The 14,773-nt window shown below is 49.5% G+C and overlaps 1 protein-coding gene across 1 annotated transcript in view; it reads left to right on the top strand.

The window, feature by feature from the left end:
• The window catches only part of SERGEF (secretion regulating guanine nucleotide exchange factor), a 227,518-nt gene extending 215,700 nt beyond the window's left edge, over positions 1-11,818 (top strand). Inside the window, exon 11 of the mRNA XM_036861735.1 lies at positions 11,456-11,818. Coding sequence (XP_036717630.1) covers positions 11,456-11,799 — 344 coding nt within the window. The 3' untranslated portion in view covers positions 11,800-11,818. The remainder of the gene's footprint in view (positions 1-11,455) is intronic.
• The last annotated feature ends 2,955 nt before the right edge of the window (positions 11,819-14,773 follow it).

The following is a 14,773-nucleotide window of genomic DNA, read 5'->3' as shown; positions in this document are numbered from 1 at the left end:
ACAGTTTAGTGCCTGACATGGGCTATGGGGAGAGTCAGCGGACTTGGACTCCAACACGGCTAATGTGGCTTCAGGCTAAACTGATACAGGCAGCCTCTGGGACCAGGTGTGCATCTAGATATAGCCCTTGGCCAGTTTGGGGAACGTACTTCTAGAGGGATGATGACAACTTGGAACCTACCAAGAGGAGGGGGCCCTGACTGGCCATGGAGACAGGCCACCAGGTTATACAGAGGGATGATATATCACCCGAGTTAAGAAGTCTAAGAGGATAGGAGAACCATGTGCAAACACTTAAAGGGATTAAACTCCACAGGCGCCGTGCTGTGCCCTTACTGCTCCATCGCCAGAGCCAGACCCCTGCTGGCAGCACCAGACTCCACCTCGGGCCTGCTGGTTCACAGCCTCGCCCTGGAGCCCCATCCAGGGCGTGCTCCTCCTCCGGGACCTCTCCCAGAGTCTGTTTCTTCATGAATAGAGTGTGATCAAAATACCTCCTTCCCAGTGCTGCTCTGTTAAATGAGATGGGTCACGCAGAGCCCTTAGCACAATACATGGGCATAGTAGGCCCTCGAGAGGCTCAGTTGCCTTTTCTGTTCCTTCTCCCAGTGCAGCCAAGAAGCCCAGAAAGCTAGCAGTTCTCACAGAGAACACAGAATTCAGAAAGACAGTCTGTGGGGAGGAGTTCAGTTGTTTATAAAACAGGCCAACACGTTTCCACCTCGTAAGTTCTAAATCCATCATCCCTGGCTCCCTAGATCTAAGAATAGTCCCTCAGTGGAGCCAACGTGCCGCAGCACGCTCTCTCCGCAGGTGACCGCAGCCACAGCGGCCTCAGCGCCCCCTCCTCCTGGGGTGGGAGTGGGGAGGGCTGGCCTCCACCTCTCCCAGCTTGGCTGTTTCTGAACCTGTCTCAGACCCAGCTTTCTTTCCCTTCCAGATCCTTCCTCACTGGGCTGGTTTAACCATCAAACCTCAGTGATACAAAGGGGGAGATAGCAGTGGGAAGGTGTGTAGGTGGGGACCTTTGGTGAGATGCTGCCCCACTTCTGGGCCTCAGTTTCCTCTTATGTAAAGGGATAGAGAACTACTGAGAAAACTGAACAACCTTTTAAGCTACAAGACGTTCTAGAGCAGTCCCGGCCTTGCAGCCTCAGAATGAGACCTCTGAGAGCAAACCCATCAATTCAGCCCGTTTTTATTTATCCTCTGAACCGGGGCCGCTCCTCTGCCAGGTCCGAGGGAGCCAGCCTGAGGACCTGGGTGTGTGGCCCCCTCTTCTGCTCTTCTGCCTACACCATCCTTCTCTCTCTCTCCCTCATACGCATCCGTACCCACCACACCGCCGCACAGATTCGCCAGGCTCAGAAGGACATTTGCTCTGTCTCATCCCAGAATCTGCCCACTGTTAGGAATGCCCTCGCCAGCTGGGGGCTCAGGACCTCTGGCACAGGCCACCTGCCACTCTCCAGGGTGACCTTCCAGTCCTTACGGCGTTCTTCCTGATGGTGACAGAAATCAGCCTGCCCATGGCATCTCCTCCCCACATCTGTGGACTCTCTTTTAGCCTCTGGGAGAGAACAAGACAGCTCCGTGCTCTTGGTAGCCATTCATTCATTTGTGTGTTCATTCATTCAAACTACAGATATTAGTACTAATGAACTGTTAGTGCAGTTTCAGGTGCTGAGAAATAGCAGCAAACAAAGAGTCCTGCCCTCAAAGAGCTTGTGTTCTGGCAGGAGAGAGATAATAAATAACCACTTAAAAATACAAAGAAAAATAAAGCAAGTGAGGAGACAGAGATGGGGTGGGGCGTAGATCGCTACTTCATATAGAGTTGTCAGGGAAGGCCTCTCAGATGAGGTGACATTTGAACAAATACATGACAACATGAGGGAGTGAACCTGTGGACATCAGGGCAAAAGCACTCCGACTGCAGGAACAGCAAACGCAAAGGCCCTGAGGCCAATACTGTTTGAAGAACAGGAAGGAAGTCAGTGTAGCTATGGTGACGTCAGCAAGGTGGAACTTGACAGGACATGAGGTCCAGGAGGAAGCCAGCTGTTGTTTATCTGAGTCAGAGGAGAAGCCATTGGAGGATTCTGAGCAGAGCAGTGCCATGTCGACTTAGTGCCAGGTTTTAACAGGATCCCTCAGGTTTTGTGTAGAGAATACAACAGAAGCAGCAGAGAGAGCAGGTAGGAAGCCCTTGCAGGGGTGCCAGTGTGAGGTGATGGGCTGGTGAGAAGTGGCCAGATTCCGGCTGTGTTTAAAACATTACCTTCCTAAACCCTCAGCTTTCTTACCCGGTGGACGGCCACAGCCTCCTCTCTGGCCTCCTTGCCTTTAGCCCTCATCCCCCATCTCTTCCTCTCACCCCGTTCTCAGTGCTGTCATGGATCCTTGTCTGGAAAGGACCCCAGGCCAGACATCTTCTACTTAGCCTTCCCTGAGGCAACCTGGGCTGCAATACCAAAATATCTCCAGAGTAACACTGGGGGCTAACAGCCCCACTTCCTGATTCTGGAATGGCTTCTTCCTTCTGCTTCAGATCCTGCCTCGAGGGCATCATTGGCCCTGGAGAGTGATGGATGGTCTACTTATTGAAAGGGTCCTGCACTGACAGTGCCTCTTCCCTCAGAGCTGGCCCATTGGGACCGTTGTCCTCACAGCCATTCTCTAGGCCGTCCTGTTGTAGGAGCTGCCCCTCTTCTGAGCAGTGTAACCAGGGACAGAGACTCACAGCTCTCTGTCCTTGAGGCCAGTGGCCAGGAGGCAGCTCTGGCCACAGATCAGGGAATAAAGACAAGCAGCCAGGCACAGGACTGGAGTTGATCTCAGCATTATGTGTGTGTAAACTCCTCCCCTGCTGCTCTCCAGACAGAGCAGGGGGCTCAGAAAGACTGTGGGCAGGGGAACGGCCCAGATGGTATGTCACTTCCACTCAGTAGCTCTATCCTGAGTGCCTGTACCATGTGCCTGAGGGCTGATTGGTGAGCGTGTCCTGCTCACAGCACCTAGCTCCCATCCCCAGCTCACAGTTACAAATAGAAACGCCTTGAGATCCAGGAGGAGTGTTGGTGTTGTGCTTAGAGAGCTCTGGGTATCTTAAGAGCTCAGAGGAAGTGAAATTAATAGCCTTCCAACAGCCCAGGAGGACCCAGCCCTACACCTGCTCACAGTTCACTCCTGCAGCAAACAGGATGCCATCAGGATCAATGAAGGCAGCTGAGAGTGGGCAAATGGCAGTGGGTACCCTCTATTTAAGACTAGTAAACTCTTATTCATCCTTCAAACCCAGCTAAGAATTAACCCCTGGAACTTTCAGTGACACCGGCCTCCTCTCTGCATAGAGTGGTTTCATCCTTTCCTCTATGCTACCTCTGTCCCTTAGAAATACTGTTATTTTTTTGATCATCATCCTGTGTTATTGCTTTTAAAATATATGAACACACGACAAAGAAAATCTCAGTTGCCCTTCCCCCATTTCTTCCCTCTCTTCCTCAGAGACTATTCTCCGTTTGAGATGTATTCCTCAGGGATCTATACATACAGAAATAATAGGGGGCTTTGGCATAAATTGAATCATACTCTCTATATTGTTCTGCGACCTATTTTCCTCTTAAAAATGTCTCGATATCTTGCCACGTCAGGCCACAGAGTGCTACCTCATTATTTTTAATAGCTGTATATTATTCAACAGTAGGGTCAAACTGTAGTTTCTTTACACACTCCTCTGTTGATGGGTATTTAGGGGTTTCCTCCCAGTCTTTCACGATTACAAACAATGCTACAGTAAACGCCGTTGTGCCAGCCTCCTTGTGTACACATGCCATTGGTCCCTGTAATCGTCATTCCCCATGGCTGTCTACCCTAGTGGCCTGGGAGCCCCAGGGCAGAAACTGGATTTTCCTCTTCGGGGTGTTTTGTCCATACAGGGCCCAAGCCAGAAGAGGCGTCCACATGATGAGATAAATGGACTCATCTGAGCAAAATCACGACTGTGTGAGAGGCCTGGGTGAACTCAGGGAGCAGCAGCAAGCCATGGGGCTGGAACAGAGGAAAGAGGGGTGATGCGGCCAAGAGGGACAGGCTGCCCTGAGAGCCAGATAAGAGGCCCATTGTAGGTATTGGGGAGACGGGAAATGGTTCATGGGAAGACCTAGTTCACGCTATGTTCAGCCTGGTTTCCCCCACCCAGGCTGCTACCTCAGAAGAAACTAGCTGTTGTAATTGTCCAAGCAAGAGAGGATCAGGACCTGAACCTCTTCTTTCTGTCCTGAGGTTGCCACCTAGACCCAAAACACTTCAGAAGGCCTGAATTCCTTGCTCACAGCAGGACCTAGGGACCACCAATTACTGCCCAAAGGGTGGGATACCCATGAGCTTGGGCAGCTAGACACTCAGAAGTTTCTTCCAAATTTGCCCAGCTCCAAGGCCAGCTCCGTCCACACTGGCATTGACCACCTGCCTGAATCCAGAGACTTCCTCTGCGTGAGGCGCTCAGACCTCACCCCTCCTGTCTCTCTCTCTCTCTGCTTGGTGTTGCAGAAGAGCAGCCCTGCCTGATGCCCTAGTTCCTTGTGAGGCCTTTGACAGGCAAGAGACAAGGTGAACCATTGGCTGCCTAACTTTTCGCACCATCCCGCCCTCCTCTCCCCGCCCCACCAGATGCGGATGGGGGTGGGGTGCAGCAGGGCCTGCTGCGGCTGCCTCTGCCTCAGCCCCAGCGCTCCCAAGGGCTCGGGGAGGTTTCTGCTCCTCTGCAGAGTGCTCCTGCTCTCACCAGCTACGGCTCTGGCCTTCCATCACTGACCTTGTTCCTGTACAGGTGTGCCATGCCTCTCTACCTTTTCTTCATTATCTGAGGAACAGAGGTTTTGCTAGAGAGAACAGTATATATTAACAGAAGAGGTTCTGGAGTCCTACTGCCTGGGTTTGAGTTCAGCTCCGCTTCTCACCAGCTATGTGACCTTGCACAGTTCATACCACCTCCCTGGTGTGTTAGGCTGTACCTCACAGTCTTGTGCGGAGTCAGTGAATTAATTCGTATAAAGTGCTTATCACAGGGCCTGGCATACACTAAGTATTCGGTGACTTTATTACCATTTTGGAACTAGTGAAGGAGGCTGAGACTCAGGAGTCCTGGATCCTAGTCCTGACTAGAATGGCCACGTGACCATGGACAAGTTCTTTTACCTCTCTGAGCCTAGTTTCCTCATCTGTAAAATGGAGGTAAGAACACCTCAGAGAGTTGCTGTGAGAATTAAGGTAACATTTTTGTGAAACTGAGAAGCACCATCCCTAGGTTGTAGCCCTCATTTTCATGGTCAGAAATGGCAGCTAGAGCTCCAGCCATCACATCCACATTTCCAGTGACAGGATGGAGGAAGGGGCAAAGGGCACATGCCATCTGTCTTTGAAGAGAGGATCCCATAAGCTACTACAAAACATTTCAGCTCGAATCTCATTGGCCACGCCCAGCTGCAGCCAAGGTTGGGAAATGTAGTCTCCATTCTGTGGTTCAGGGACAACCAGGAGTTTATACCACACATGCTCAGGTGTTTGCCCCTCCTAGGCAAGACCCTCCAGCAGAAACGCTGCCCCCTTCCTAGAGTTGGGCTGCAGTCCCAGCACCATAAGGCCCTGTGAGGACCCAGGTTGCCAAGAAGCCCAGGCAGGTGCCACAAGACCTGAACAGATTTGGGTACTGTGTCCAGCCTGTGCTGGGGACCCTGCCAGCCCCGAGGTTCCGCTGCCTGCAGGGCTCTTAGGCTGACGCAAGTGTGGTGGGCCATGAGCTTTGTCACTTGTCACAGCCTGCATCAACTCCACTGAGCCCCGTGAGCAAGGGCCCGAAATCTGAAGAGGCTAGGGAATCCCTCTGTAACTATGAGCTCTCCACCCAAGGCTCAGCCATGTGCCCCGGGGCCAGTAAAACAGATCTAGATCAATCAGGTGGGATCTCAGTGTCCTCAAGAACCTGGTGAGTGCCAGGCACACTGCAGAGAGTCCTCTGTAATGCCAGGAATCATCATGAACTCACCTGTTTTGAAAAGTGGGTGTCCCGTATTCCAGTTAGCTTAGGAAGAGGCTTATCATGGGCTGTCCTTCCTCTCACCTCTACATGAGAACAGCCTGCGTAGTAGCATCTTGCTGAGTCCAGACGGCCTTTCCATCTTCACTGTGCCCCTGAATAGGTGGCCCTAAGTGAGGGTGGGGGACAGGGGGTGTGCTTGAAACATATCCTAAAATGCTGGAGGAGCTCAGAACCGAAAAATGTCCTGTGTGAGTCCTTCTGTTACTGGGATGGCCCATCTTTCATTCTCCGAGTTCAGCAGCCTGGTTTTTTTCTATAGGAGGTTTGTTTAAAGTGTTGGGGAACCCCTGACTCGTCATTCCACCCTAGGCCTTCCCATCTGCTGGGAAGGTTTGCCACCAGCATGGCCTTCCTTGCCTTTTCCTCCTCTCCCCGTGGTCTGCTTCATACGTGGGTGTGAGCTGTCACCATGTGTCAGGCACTGTGCCAGGGCATTAAATGTATATCAGCACATGCAGGCCTCCTCCTAGCAACCCTGTGAGGTAGCTGGGGACAGACATACCATTGTCACACAGCTGTGTGGTGATGTGGGACCCAGGACGGCGTAGCACAGTCCACAGTATGTATTATATATATATACCAGGGGCTGACGGAGTACAACCCACGGGCCTGCTGTGTACGGCCTTGCGAGCTAAGAATGATTTTTAAAGGCTTGTAATAAAGAATAAGAATATGCAACAGAGACCGAATGAGACCATCGAACCTAAAGTATTTACTGTTTGCCTTTATAGAATAACTCTGGCAAGCCCTGGTATAGAATATGCAGAGTTTAGCACAGATTCTGGAGCCACACTGTCTGGGTTCTAGAGCCTCAGTTTCATTAACTATAAAATGAGAATAATCTATAAAACACGGCTGCCTCACAAGGTTGTTAGAATTAAATGAGATAAAGAATATAAAGCACCTAACCTCGAGTCAGCTTCTTTGGAAGTATTGGGGGAAACTGTAATCTGAAGCCTTTGCCAGGCTTCTCAACCCAGTGGGCTACCCCGGCCCCAAACATGGCTTCCTCAGAGCGTTTCCTTTGGCAGGAGGAGAGGGACCTGCCAGCTGCCCGTTGTGCCGCATCCTGCTGGTAGGTCAGCGCTGCCTTCCTCCCACCCCCATTCCTGCTGACCGTCAGCTGGTGCCACTCACCAGGGCCGGGCACAAAGCCCACGCCAGGTGCCGAGCTAGGCCCGCAGGTACCAAGCCTGTTCCATTCTCCGCCTTGTGCCTCAGGTCCACCTGGCTGAAACTCCTGCTTAACTGCAGGACTTGTGGCCCGGGGTTCATCCTCTCTGTGTGCATTTCCTCATTCATGGGCCAAACAGGCAGACATCTGTGTTTCCCCAAGCCCAAGCTTTTGGCTAATGATTGCCTTCCTACCAGGAAAAAGGAAAGAGAAGGGTAATCCCGGGCCAGCCAGCCTCTCTCTGTGAAAGAGTGGTCTGCAAAACAGATTTTCAGTGGTTAATGAGTGAAATGTAAAGATTTTTTAAGAAACTCAGATCATTGAAAAAAATCAAAAGAATATTTTCTGATCTGGATAGGGATAGGCTTTCAATTCTTACAAACTATGGAGGAAAGGATAAGATAAATAAACAAGAAACTGTACTACCTAGAACCATAAAATTTATGTTTTACATCAAAAGACCTAAAACAAAATTTTAAATCAAACTGAGAAAAAATAGTTATGCCAGATATGGCATAGAATTAATATTCTTAAAATAAAAATCTTTAAAACAATAAGCCTCTTGAGAACAACAGCAACAGCAAATTTTCATTTAGTACAGTAGTGCTCCCTTATCCGCAGTGTTGCTTTTAGTGGTTTCAGTTACCCCACTGTCAACCGCGGTCAGACAATATTAAGTGGAAAATTCCAGCAATAAACAACTCTTTTAAATTGTGTGCCATTCCAAGTAGTGTAATGAAATCTTGCTCTGTTGAGCTCCATCCCGCCCGGGATGTAAATCAGCCCTTTGTCCAGCCCATCCACACTGTACATGCTACATGCCCATGAGTATAGGAAAAACCAGTATACATAGAATTTGGTACTCTCCCTGGTTTCAGGCATCCACTGGGGGTCTTGGAAAGTGTCCCCTGCACAAAAGGGTGGACTACTATACTATGTATTTTATGTATACTTGCTCATTTAATCCTTGTAAATGAATAAGTATTTATAACCTTTATGATAAAGGTACTATTATTATCCCCGTTTAACGGATGAGGGGACTGAGGCTCAGAGAAGCTAAGTAACTTGCCCAAGGTCACGGCTAATAAATGGAGAAGATGAGATTGAACCCACGCCATCTGGCTCTTGGGTCTGAGCACTTAAACTCTTCTATATGAAACAGGAAAAATGTATTAAGCAGACAATACACGAAAGAGGAAATACAAATATGTGAGGAAAATAAGAATTATTTTTCAATTTCTGTGGGAATCAGAAAAGTGCAAATAAAAATAATGAGATACCATTTTTGTCTTCAAATTAGAAAAGGTTTTTAAATACTATAATAACTAATGAATACTGGCAATGCTGGAGTGATACAGAGAGTCCCACAGATTGTTGTAGATATATTCAAGTGGCCTTTCTGAAAAGTATTCTGGCAGTACTCAAAACAATACTCAGGAATCTCAAAAATGTCCATACCATTTGACCAGGAATTCCCATTCTAAGAATCTAATTTGAGAAAATAGAGATGTAGACAAAGATTCATGCACAAAGATGTTCATAGAAATGTTATACAAAATAATGAAAAATTAGAAACACCCTATCTGATAATAGGATACAGGTTAAGGAAATTGTTTAATCTCCATAATGGGCAATTAGGCAGTCATTTTACATAAATCTGGACAACAAAAGAGACCATAAACAAAGTGAAGAGACACCACAGACTCCTGGGAGAAGACACTTGCAATGCTTATAACGATTATATAAACAAAAGAATATACAAAGAACACTTATAAATCAGTAAGAAAAAGGCAAACAAAGAGCAAAACAGGTGAAGAATGTAAACACGCAATTCATAGAAAAAGCAATTTAGGGCTAGTAATATAAAGACACGCTCCATCTCACTAGTAGTCAAGAAAATGCAAATTAATCACATGTACTTAATCAGAATAGCAAGAGTCTAAAGGCAAAGATAGAGGGAAACGAATTCATATCCATTGCTGATGGGACCATAAATGATGGGACTACAGCCATGGTGGAGAGCTGTTTGGCCACACCTGGTAAATGTAAACATGTGATTCCACCACAGTCACACTTCTGGGGATCAATGTGCACAAACACCAACTTGTACAAGGATACGTGTTCCAGGATGTTCGCTGCAGTGTTGTTTATAGTAGCAACAATAGTAATAGTATTGTTGTAAAATATTATGGTATATTATATATTACATTGTGTAATAAAGTAGCAACAATTATCATTAAAGAACCATCCATCAGAAGGGAAATGGATGAGTAAAATATGATTTATGTATAATGGGATGTGTACTATGCACAGTTAAAATAAATGAACTAAATCTGTAACTATCAGCTCAGATAGATTTCAAAAACAATGGTATAAAGAGCAAGTCATAACAGAAGATACATATTTGAATGACACTACTTATGTAAATCTTTAAAACAAACTAAAATTTTTATATAATATTTAAGGACACATACATGTAGAAAAATATAAAACAAGCATGCAAGTAATGTACACCAACTTCAAACAGTGGTTACTTCCAGGAAGGAGGGAATGGATGGAGGGCCAAGGATGGGAGGTGGGTCTTAAACTGTATCTTTATAATTGATTTATTTTTTTAAAGGTTGAAGCAAATATGGCAAAATGGTAACTAATGTTCTGAATCTGACTGAGGAATATGTCTTTCTGTTAAATTATTTTTTGTACTTTTCTGCATATTGAGCTTTTTCAAAATTTCAAACAAATTATTTTTAATTTACTTTTTGAACAATTCCCAGTTCTATGGAGAAATGCTTGTGTTATTAAGGCATAAAAACAACACAATATATACACAAATATTTACAAGTTTCACAAATTGAAGGTTTGAAAGAGATACCTAAAATATTCATAGCAGTGGGCAAGATTCTAGAAGTCTGCTTTTCTTTACACCTATCCATATTTTTCTCTTTTTTTCCCCTTTTTACCATGAAGATGTATTACTTTTATATCCAGAAAAAAATATATATATATTTTTAAACAACTACAGAAAAGTGTGAGCGAGTTCAGTTAGACTCCAGGAATGGGTCCAAAACCTAGGAAGAGGTGCTGTGATGGGGTGGGAGCATCACAGGCTGTCAGAGAGACCTGTGCTCGAATGCTGGCTTGGAGATTGGCCGTAGGACTCTGAGTTCTTCAGTCTTTGATCTAGTCAGCAAACCCCTGTTGAGCCGCAGCTGGGGACCAGGCACTGTGCTAGAGACAGGGCAGTGAACAGAACATATGTGTTCCTTCTCTCACTGTAGGGCAGACAGTCTAGTGAGGAGGGGATAGTAAACACATCACCACCCAGACCATCTAGCCGCCGCCTATGAGGGAAAGTACAAGGGCAATGACAAGAATCCAAGTTGATCGAGTGCCAGGGAATCTGGCCTCTGAGCATGATTTAAACAGATTCTGAAGGATGGGGGTTGTGGAGCCCAGCAAAGCCAGGACTTGGAGAGAAAGGCCGGCCCCACAGGGCATATTTCAAGGACTGAAGGAAGGCAGGGGTTCTGGCATGCAGTGAGGTGGGGAGAGTTGTGCAGGGGAACCTCAGCAGGCTGGTCCGGAGCCAGATCACTCAGGGCCTCACAGGCAAGGAAAGGCCTTTAAGGGCGGGGGGAAGTCAGTGAAGGGTTGAAGCAGGGGAGTGACCTGGTTAGATCTGCATCCTCAGAGATTATTTTGATGCTCTCTGAAGATCAGAGTGGCTGGCGAACAGCCCAGTTAGTTGGCTATTGGTGTGACCCAGATGAGAGAAAATGGGGTTGGGATCAGGGTGATGGCAGTGGAGATGGAGAGGTGTGGAAGGATTTGAGAGACTTTCGGAGGCAGAACTGGCAGGTCTAGGACTGTGTGTGTGTGTGTGTGTGTGTGTGTGTGTGAGATGCAGGTGTGGGGGTGGGAGGTGGCACTGAGGGAGGGGCCACGGAGGAGAGCCAGGTTTGGGACCTGAACGGTTGTGGGCTGGTGGGAGTGAAGAAAAGAGCAGACTTAGGAGGGCAGGGGCGGAAGCAGAGGTGGCGAGCGGGCCCCCAGGTGTGGCTGAGCTTTGGTTTCTTCCTGCGTAAACTGGGGGTTTGCGGTGATACCTGCGCCCCCAGGGTGAGTGTTTCGGCCCTGTTCCCCAGAACCACGTCTACAGCAGTCTCGTGTCTCCCTCGCAGGCGGGACGTGTTACTCTTGGGGCTGGAACGAGCATGGCATGTGCGGGGACGGCACCGAAGCCAACGTCTGGGCCCCAAAGCCCGTGCCGGCTCTGCGGTCATTGTCGGGACTCCGTGTGGGCTGCGGAGCCGGCCACTCCCTGGCCCTCTGCCAGCGGCCAGCCCTCCCTGACCTGGGCCAGTGCCCCAGGGTCACTGATCCTTTCCCAGATGCCACCAAGGAAGCCGGATCTCAAGAAGCCATGGACCAAGAGAGAAACTGGAAAGACAGACATGCAGAAGCTTCTCCCCAAAGCCAATCCGACAGGTTCAGAAATGGGGGGCTTGTGACAGAGACCCTTTAATAAAGCAACTTTACCCACCCAAAGTGTCCCCAGAGAAATGCTTTGTCAGGTTGCGGTGTTGGCCTGCGAAGGATTCAGGAGGCACTCTGGGCGGGCTGACCAGACGGGAACGATGGGAGCCCAGTATCTGGGCTCAAGGAATGGACATCCTTTCTGCCCAGCATGTGAGAATGAGGGTTCAGTCCTCACCCAAGGACATGGGAAGCAGAGGAAGGCTCCAGCCTGTCCCTAGCTGGTGAGGACACAAAGCCCAGCTCTGTCCCCAGTGCTTGTTTTGCCCCAGCAGGCTTTGATTCAGCAAGACAAAGGTTCCTATAGGCCATGCTTAGGACAGCCACAAGCCTCTCCTGGGATTTCATTCTCAGCACCCAGAGCATGTAGTTTGCTGGTTCAAGGATATCGAGGTACCCTGATCAGGTGGCTGGTTACTTGGACAGGAAGGAGTTCTTGTCTTGGTGACTAGGACCAAGGGAGAAGGCTCTGGAGTGGGGGTGAGGGGTGGAGGAAGTATAGATGAGTAAGTGGAGGAAGAGACAAAACTTCTGGAAAGACCGGGCAGAGGAGACCCCTGGGACAAACAAAGGAATCTAGAACCAATGAAACTCCCAAGATCAATGTCTTCATCTGAGCCAGGAAGGGCTCTGGAACTAGTCTGTGTGACTGTAATTGCCAAGCTGTAGTTTCGGGTGAGGGACAGACACAGTGTGGGAAGGGGGGTCTGCAGGGAAAGACCCTGACCCCTGACATCTGCCCCCAGGCCCTGGCCTCTGCAGGAGGAGGGCCCTCACGTGAAATGGGGAGCAGGCCAGACCCCAGGCCTCAGGCTTCCCCAGGTGGCAGCTATGGCTCTGGGGGACATAGCAGCTTTCTCTCTGCTGTGACCGGCAACAGGCCTTTGGCCAGAGGGCCTCAGAAAGTGGCTTTCCCCGGAGGGCTGAGTGGCAGTGTCTCCAGCTCGCCAGCCCGGGTTGTGGTGCGTCCCACACCACCTCCCTCTGACTCAGGAGAGCGCTTGGATCTGGGAGCACTGGGCTCAAGGGCTTGAGGATGTTACGGAACCCCAGGACACCACAGCTGGAGGACCTGTAATGACCTTCTAGCCTCGTGGCCTTCAAACTGCGTTCTAGAACCCTAGCAGTCTCCTGAGACTGACAGCATTCTCCTGAGAACTCAGCGGCCACCTTGTGGGCTGTGGGTAAAGGAAGGCCAAGTAGACAGAGGTCTGGGTCCCCACCCTCCACCTTATTCACAGCAGCCTCATTTCAATCTACACTGTACATCAGGCTTCACGTAAGATTTCACTTGACAAAGGGGTCCTTGAGAAAGTTTTAAAACCACTGATCTTATCCAACGTTTTCATTGGTCATGTGGGAAAACAGAGGCCTAAAAAGGGGAAGGGACCATCTCAAGGCCATACACCTCACTCCTGGCCCAGGGTCCTGATTGAGAGGTGACCCATCCAGGGCCTCGAGCCAGACAAGGGGGGCAGACAAGGGGTGGCCCTGGGACCAGTGGGGGTTTGACTCAGGAGACTGGGGATTAGGGCCATCCTGAGCTCCCCAGGCCTGCACCTAGAGACCACCCATGGCCATTGGCTGACCTTGAACACCAGTACGTGGAGTCCTGCTCCCAGTATTGTACCCTAGAAACATCACTGCCCTGGCCAGCAAAGCCCTTTGTCCCCCCACCTCCCAGAACCAGTAGAGGCCAGCACAGCCTCTAAAGCACTTCCAGAATGGAAGGAAGGTCATCTCTGTGCACTCTGTGCTGGTCTTGCCAAGGTGACCAAGCCTTCAGAGATGGAGTAATTGGATGGCCCAGAGATGACCCAGACTGGAGCAAGTCCACCATTACTGGCCACCACCCACTGTCCTACAGACCGGGTGGTCTGCACTGGAAGACCACCCCACGTGGGTAAGTCCTCAGGCCCATACCTCCCAGGCAGGGTTTCCACTCCTGAGGAGCGCACACTCTCACTGCACAGCCGTGCAGAGTTCCCCCTACCTCTTTCAGCACTTGCTGGAAGAAACCCAAATCCCATGTCCTCTGCTGCTGAGCTCTAATGCCCCTCCCAAGGCTTCCCTGTGGGCACAAGAAAGTGTCTCGGGGCTCCTTCCCAGCCTGAAACAGGGTGAGGTGGTGCATCAGCCCTAAATCTCGGAGCCTTGCTCAGAACCTGAGCCAGACCCTTCTTAGAAGCATGCGGAACACAGCTAATCCATGCATGCAAGAGTGAATGGCTCTTGGCACTGGATGACACCATAGACTGTCCAGTCCCCTCCAGTTCCTCCATTTCTCCCTCCCTGACAGTGGCGGACGGGCTTCTCTGCATCAGTTCACTCGCCAGATTGATGAGTGCCTGAAAGCGCCAGCGGGGTGAGGGTCTGTTGACAGTGTCTCCCAGACTTTTTTCTGGACCCTTTGAACCCTACTGGTTATTCTCAGACTTGTAGATGTCCAAGCCCCTCATTTCTACTAGATCCTGATCTCTTCAAGAGCAAGGGACCAGGTCTCGGTCAATTCTGGAATCCCTTCATTAAGGACAGGTCCTGGGACAGAGAAAGTACCCAATAAGCATGTTAGGGTCACTATGAGTGAGGAGGCTAAACGAGTGGGTTCTGTGATCCCCTCACCCCCTCCCATCCTCTGCTTTCATCTCTTACAGATGTTTGATAACTATGCTGTGGATAGCACAACCATTTGACAGTGATTAGCTAATGAGAAAATGCCCACTCATTTCTAAGAATGATTTTTTTCCCTATAGACTAAGTTGATTGGCCTTCATATCCCTCACCCCGCCCCCGCTGCCACCCCATGAGAACGAGGGAAGGAAAAAGGAGAGGGGAGTGAGACCCCATCGTGTGCTCATAGGTCTTGGGCCCGCAGCCCCTGCAGTGATTGTCAAAGGGCGGCCACGTACCAGGTGTGAGCAGGATGTTTACGTCCTAACGTACCACACAGTCTCCCCTCGCAG

Source organism: Balaenoptera musculus, chromosome 8 (assembly GCF_009873245.2).
Source record: "Balaenoptera musculus isolate JJ_BM4_2016_0621 chromosome 8, mBalMus1.pri.v3, whole genome shotgun sequence".
Taxonomy (NCBI): Eukaryota; Metazoa; Chordata; class Mammalia; order Artiodactyla; family Balaenopteridae; genus Balaenoptera; species Balaenoptera musculus.
The sequence above is the reverse complement of the archived record's forward strand: the minus strand, read 5'-3'. Positions and strand labels throughout refer to the sequence as shown.